Below are 6,672 nucleotides of genomic sequence, written 5' to 3'. Positions count from 1 at the left end.
CCTATAGGGGGCTATGGGGCTCTATGGGGGGAGTTAGGGGGGTTAGGAGTGTCTTATGGTGCAGTGGGGTGCTATGGGGTCCTATAGGGGGCTATGGGGGCTATGGGGGGGTATGGGGTTCTATAGGGGGCTATAGGGTCCTATATGGGGTTATGGGGCGCTATAGGGTGCTGGGGGGGGTGTTATGGGGTTCCATAGGGGGTCATGGGGGGTATGGGGGGGCAGTGGGTGCATTATGGTGCAGGGGGGTGCTATTGGGTGCTATAGGGGGCTATGGGGTCCAGTGGGTGCTATAGGGTGCAGTGGGGTGCTATAGATTATAGTGGGGTGCTATAGGGTATAATGGGGTGCTATAGGGCACAATGGGGTGCAGTAGGGTGTTATAGGGTACAATAGGGTTCTATAGGGTACGGTGGGGTGCAGTAGGATGCTATAGGGTTCAGTAGGGTGCAATGGGGTTCTATAGGGCGCAAAGGAATGCTGTGGGGTTCTATAGGGTACAATGGGGTTCTATAGGGTGCAATGGGGTACAGCAACGTGCTGTAGGATATAATGGGGTTCTATAGGGTGCAATGGGGTTCTATAGGGCACAGTGGGGTTCTATAGGGTGCAATGGGGTTCTATAGGGCACAGTGGGATTCTATAGGGTGCAGTGGGGTGCTAGAGAGCTCTATAGGGTTCTATAGGGAGCAATGGGGTGCTATACAGTGGGGTTCTATAGTGCACAGTGGGGTTCTATAGGGCTCTATAGGGTTCTACAGGGTACATTGGGGTGCTATAGGGCACAGTGAGGTGCTATAGGGCTCTATAGGTTGCAGTGGGGTGCTATAGGACTCTATAGGGTGCTATAGGGTACAGTGGGGTTCTATAGGGCTCTATAGAGTGCTATAGGGTGCAGTGGAGTTCTACAGTGTTCTATAGGGCTCTATAGGGTGCTATAGGGTACAGTGGGGTTTTATAGGGATCTATAGGGTTCTATAGGGCTCTGTAGGGCGCAGTGGGGTGCTATAGGACTCTATAGAGTGCTATAGGGTACAGTGGAGTTCTACAGTGTTCTATAGGGCTCTATAGGGTGCTATAGGGTACAATGGGGTTCTATAGGGTTCTATAGGGTACAGTGGGGTTCTATAGGGTTCTATAGGTCTCTATAGGGTTCTATAGGGCGCAGTGGGGTGCTATAGGGCTCTATAGGGTGCCATAGGCGCTATAGGGTGCCGTAGGGCGCTGTGGGACACGTGCACTGCGTGTGCGACGCGTGTGCGGGGGCTCCTGCAGGGGGCGGGGCCTGTGGGGAGGGGGGGGGGGCAGATCACCCCAGCCTCGGCCAATCAGCTGCGGGCAGCCTTCTGGTGGCACCGCCCCTTATGCAAATGTGGGTGACACCCCCCTCCCTTCCCAGCGGCCAATCAGGTTCTGGGAAAGCTGCTGTATGCAAATGAGCATGGGGACTGTGGGAACCAATCAGGAGGCGGCACGGGCTGCAGGGGGAGGGGCCTTTATGCAAATGAGGCCGCCCACGAGCCAATCGCGTGAGGGCGGGCTGTGGTGCAGGGGCGGGCCGTATGCAAATGAGCCCCCGTCACAGGGTGGGAGGCGTTATGCAAATGAGCTGGGCAGGTCAATGGGAGGTGACGGGGCGGGGCTTCCGTATGCAAATTACCCGGGGGCAGGCAGCCAATCAGAAGCAGCGCCCGCGGGGGGAAGGATCAGGCCATGCAGATGACTCACGGCCCTCGGCCAATCAGAGCGCCCGGCGGTGCCGGCACCGCTCCGGGGGGCGGCCAATGGCATTTGCCACGTGGGGCCGTATGCAAATGAGATGGGGGGGGCGTTGGGGTGTCCCCAATGTCCCCAATGTCCCCTATATCCCCCCGACCCTATATCCCCTTGCCCCCATACCCCCGACCCTATACACCCCCGACCCTATATCCCCCTGACCCTATATCCCCCTGACCCTATATCCCCCCAACCCTATATCCCCTGACCCTATACCCCCCAATGTCCCCTATATCCCCTTGCCCCTATATCCCCCCGACCCTATATCCTCCTGACCCTATATCCCCCAATGTTCCCTATATCCCCCTGACCCTATAAACCCCCAACCCCATATCCCCCCAACCCTATAACCCCCCGCCCCTATATCCCCCTGACCCTATATCCCCTGACCCTATATCCCCCAATGTCCCCTATATCCCCTTGCCCCTATATCCCCCTGACCCCATACCCCACCAACCCTATACCCCCCTGCCCCTATATCCCCCTGACCCCATACCTCCCCAACCCTATACCCCCCCGCCCCTATATCCCCCTGCCCCTATAGGCGAAGGACAGTGACGATGAGGAGGAAGTCGTCCACGTCGACCGCGACCACTTCATGGACGAGTTCTTCGAGCAGGTCGGGTCCTATAGAGACCCTATAGGGACCCCAGGGGCTCCCCCTCACCCTATAGCACCCCTATAGGTCCCCCCAAACCCTATAGGTTCCCCCACACCCTATAGGTCCCCCCACACCCTATAGATTCCGCCTCACCCTATAGGTTTCCCCCACACCCCATGCCCTTCTCCAAACCCTATAGCCTGGCCCCACTTCTATAGGTACCCTATAGGGACTTCCAGATCCTATAGGCCCCCCCCCCCACACCCTATAGGGCCCCCACACAGAACTTATAGCCCCCTCCCAGATCTTAAATCCTATAGGTCCCCCCCAGACCCTATATGGGACCCAGAACCATGCCAGGTCCCTATATGGACCCTATAGAGCCCCCTTGTCTGCTATAGGGGCAGCCCACAGCCTCTATAGGGCCCAGCCCTATACAGGGCACCCCGACAGCGTATGTGCCCTATATGTGCCCTATATGTCTCCATTCCTCTTCTCATGTTCCTGCCATGTCCCTATATGTTCCCTTTTCCCCTATACATCCCCATCCATGTCCCCACATCCTCCTGCATCCCATATTTGTCCCCCTTTCCCCTATATGTGTCCCCATCGCCCCTATACATGTCCTATATGTCCCCATCTGTGTCTTTATGTCCTTCCATGTCCCTATACATCCCCATCCATGTCCCCATACATCCCCATCTCCCCTATACGTGTCCCCCATATGTCCCCATCTCCCCTATACATGTCCCCCATATGTCCCCATCTCCCCTATACGTGTCCTATATGGCCCCATCCATGTCCTTATGACCTCCCATGTCCCTATATGGCCCCGTCCATGTCCCCATATGTCCCCATCTCCCCTATACATGTCCCCATCTCCTCCCTGCCCCTATACATCCCTATACCCATATCCCCCCCGTGTCCCCTATATCCCCATCGTGTCCCCTATATCCCTATATGCCCATATGCCCTATATCCCCCCATGTCCCCTATATCCTCATTGTGTCCCCTATATCCCCATATACCCTATATCCTCCCCGTGTCCCCTATATCCTCCCCGTGTCCCCTATATCCCCATGTCCCCTATATCCCCCCCATATCCCCTATATCCCCCCATGTCCCCTATATCCCCCCGTGTCCCCTATATCCCCCCCGTCCCCTATATCCCCCCATATCCCCTATATCCCCCCGTGTCCCCTATATCCCCGTGTCCCCTATATCCCCCCCGTGTCCCCTATATCCCCCCCCCCGTGCCCTATAGGTGGAGGAGATCCGGGGCTGCATCGAGAAGCTGTCGGAGGACGTGGAGCAGGTGAAGAAGCAGCACAGCGCCATCCTGGCCGCCCCCAACCCTGACGAGAGTGAGCGGGGTCATCGGGGTCATCGGGGTCAATGGGGTCATCGGGGTCATCGGGGTCAATGGGGTCATCGGGGTCAATGGGGTCATCGGGGTCATTGGGGTCAATGGGGTCATCGGGGTCATCGGGGTCATTGGGGTTGTTGGGGTTGTTGGGGTCATTGAGGGTGTTGGGGACAATGGGGACATGGGGGACACCGAGGACACCTTGGGGTGGGGTCACCATGGGGTTGGGGTCACCATGGGTTTTGGGGTCACCATGGGGTTGGGGTTGCCATAGGGTTGGGGTCACCTTGGGTTTTGGGGTCACCTTGGGGTTGGGGTCACTATAGGGTTGGGGTCACCTTGGGTTTTGGGGTCACCTTGGGGTTGGGGTCACTATAGGGTTGGGGTCACCTTGGGTTTTGGGGTCATCTTGGGGTTGGGGTCACTATAGGGTTGGGGTCACCATGGGGTGGGGGTCACCATGGGGTTGGGGTCATCATGGTTTGGGGTCACCTTGGGTTTTGGGGTCATTGTGGTTTGGGGTCACCTTGGGTTTTGGGGTCACCTTGGGTTTTGGGGTCACAATGGGGTTGGGGTCACCATGGTTTGGGGTCACCTTGGGGTTGGGGTCAACTTGGGTTTTGGGGTCATCGTGGTTTGGGGTCACCTTGGGTTTTGGGGTCACCTTGGGGTTGGGGACACCATGGGTTGGGGTCACCTTGGGTTTTGGGGTCACCATGGGGTTTGTGTCATCATCGGGTTGGGGTCACCATGGGGTTGGGGTCACCTTGGGTTTGGGGTCACCTTGGGTTTTGGGGTCATCTTGGGTTGGGGTCATCATGGTTTGGGGTCACCATGGGTTGGGGTCACCTTGGGTTTTGGGGTCACCTTGGGTTTTGGGGTCACCTTGGGTTTTGGGGTCATCTTGGGTTTTGGGGTCACCATGGGGTTGGGGTCACCATGATCGGGGTGACACGGGGGTGGTGACACCGTGGGGGGGGGGGGGGGGTGACACGTCCCTGCCCCCCCCAGAGACGAAGCAGGAGCTGGAGGACCTCACGGCCGACATCAAGAAGACGGCCAACAAAGTGCGCTCCAAGTTGAAAGGTGACCTGGCGGCGGCCATCTTGGGGCGGCCATCTTGGGGCGGCCATCTTGGGGCGATCGGCGCGGTGGCGGCCGTCTTCTTGGGGTGGTCTCCGTGGTGGTGGTGGTCTTTTTGGGGACGTTCTTCAAGATGGCGGTGGTCTTCATGGGGACGTTCTTCTTGATGGTCTTGGTCTTCTTGAGGTGGCCATCTTGGGGCGGCCATCTTGGGGCGATCGGCGCGGTGGCGGTGGTGGTCTTCTTGGGGTGGTCTCCGTGGTGGTGGTGGTCTTTTTGGGGACGTTCTTCATGATGGTGGTGGTCTTCATGGGGACGTTCTTGATGGTCTTGGTCTTCTTGAGGTGGCCATCTTGGGGCGGCCATCTTGGGGCGATCGGCGCGGTGGCGGTGGTGGTCTTCTTGGGGTGGTCTCCGTGGTGGTGGTGGTCTTTTTGGGGACGTTCTTCATGATGGTGGTGGTCTTCATGGGGACGTTCTTGATGGTCTTGGTCTTCTTGAGGTGGCCATTTTGGGGTGGCCATTTTGGGGTGATCTCCATGATGGTGGTGGCCTCGTTGAGGATGTTTTTTGTCATGGTGGTGGTCTTTTTGGGGATGTTCTTCATGATGATGGTCTTCCTTGGGACGTTCTTCTTGATGGTCTTGGTCTTCTTGAGGTGGCCATCTTGGAGTGGCCATTTTGGGGTGGTCTCCATGATGACAGTGGTCTTCTTGGGGATGATCGTCATGATGGTTTTGGTCTTCTTGAGGTGGACATTTTGGGGTGGCCATTTTGGGGTGATCTCCATGATGGCGGTGATCTTCATGATGGTTTTAGTCTTTTTGAGGTGGACATTTTGGGGTGATCTCCATGATAGTGGTGGTCTTGGGGATGTTCTTCATGATGGTTTTGGTCTTCTTGAGGTGGACATTTTGGGGTGGCCATTTTGGGGTGGTCTCCATGATGATAGCGATCTTCTTGGGGATGTTCTTCATGATGGTCTTGGTCTTCTTGAGGTGGCCATCTTGGGGTGGCCATTTTGGGGACGTTCTTCATGATGGCGGTATGTCTTCATGGGGACGTTCTTCTTGATGGTCTTGGCCTTCTTGTGGTGGCCATCTTGGGGTGAGGGGTCCCAACTGTCCCCTCCTGCAGCCATCGAGCAGAGCATCGAGCAGGAGGAAGGCCTGAACCGCTCCTCGGCCGACCTACGCATCCGGAAAACGCAGGTACCCTTCCTCCCCACCACCCCTCTCCTTCCTCCTCCTCCTCCTCCTCCTCCTCGGTGGAGGTCCCTCACCCCACGCCGTGTCCCCCCCTCGTGTCCCCAGCACTCGACGCTGTCCCGCAAGTTCGTGGAGGTGATGACGGAGTACAACGCCACCCAGTCCAAGTACCGCGACCGGTGCAAGGACAGGATCCAGAGGCAGCTGGAGATCAGTAGGTCACGGGAGAACCTTGGGGGGGGGACACGCGTTGGGGTTTTTGGGAGCAGGACCCCAATATCTCCTCCATCTCCCCGCAGCTGGCCGGACCACCACCAATGAGGAGCTGGAGGACATGCTGGAGAGCGGGAAGTTGGCCATCTTTACCGATGACGTACGTAGAGACACGTTGGGTCATCCAGAATCCGTTGGGTCATCTAGAACCCACGGGGTCATCCAGAATTGGTTTGGTCATCCAGAAACCACTGGGTCATCCAGAACCCACTGGGTCATCCAGAACCCACTGGGTCATCTAGAACCTATTTGGTCATCCAGAACCCGTTGGGTCATCCAGAACCCACTTGGTTATCCAGAACCCGTTGGGTCATCCAGAACTCAATGAGATGCCCCCCAAAAAAACCCAGTGGGTCACCCAGAAC

The 6,672-nt window shown here is 57.3% G+C and overlaps 1 protein-coding gene and 1 long non-coding RNA gene across 2 annotated transcripts; both read left to right on the top strand.

The window, feature by feature from the left end:
- Positions 1 to 263: 263 nt before the first annotated feature.
- On the top strand, positions 264 to 1,228 carry LOC116501511. The gene is made up of 3 exons (XR_004254451.1): positions 264 to 517; positions 793 to 811; positions 842 to 1,228. It is a non-coding gene; the product is annotated as an uncharacterized LOC116501511 (long non-coding RNA).
- A 90-nt stretch (positions 1,229 to 1,318) lies between these two features.
- On the top strand, positions 1,319 to 6,478 carry LOC116501510 (syntaxin-1B-like; the record flags this gene model as incomplete). Its single annotated transcript, XM_032207105.1, has 7 exons — positions 1,319 to 1,372; positions 2,321 to 2,395; positions 3,642 to 3,741; positions 4,755 to 4,829; positions 5,964 to 6,037; positions 6,140 to 6,248; positions 6,334 to 6,478. Coding segments are annotated over 7 exons (632 nt in total), but the record flags the coding sequence as incomplete, so codon positions are not given.
- Between the last annotated feature and the right edge of the window lie 194 nt (positions 6,479 to 6,672).

This window comes from Aythya fuligula, unplaced genomic scaffold (genome assembly GCF_009819795.1).
Source record: "Aythya fuligula isolate bAytFul2 unplaced genomic scaffold, bAytFul2.pri scaffold_121_arrow_ctg1, whole genome shotgun sequence".
Classification (NCBI taxonomy): Eukaryota; Metazoa; Chordata; class Aves; order Anseriformes; family Anatidae; genus Aythya; species Aythya fuligula.
This window is presented reverse-complemented; position numbering and strand designations above follow the sequence as displayed.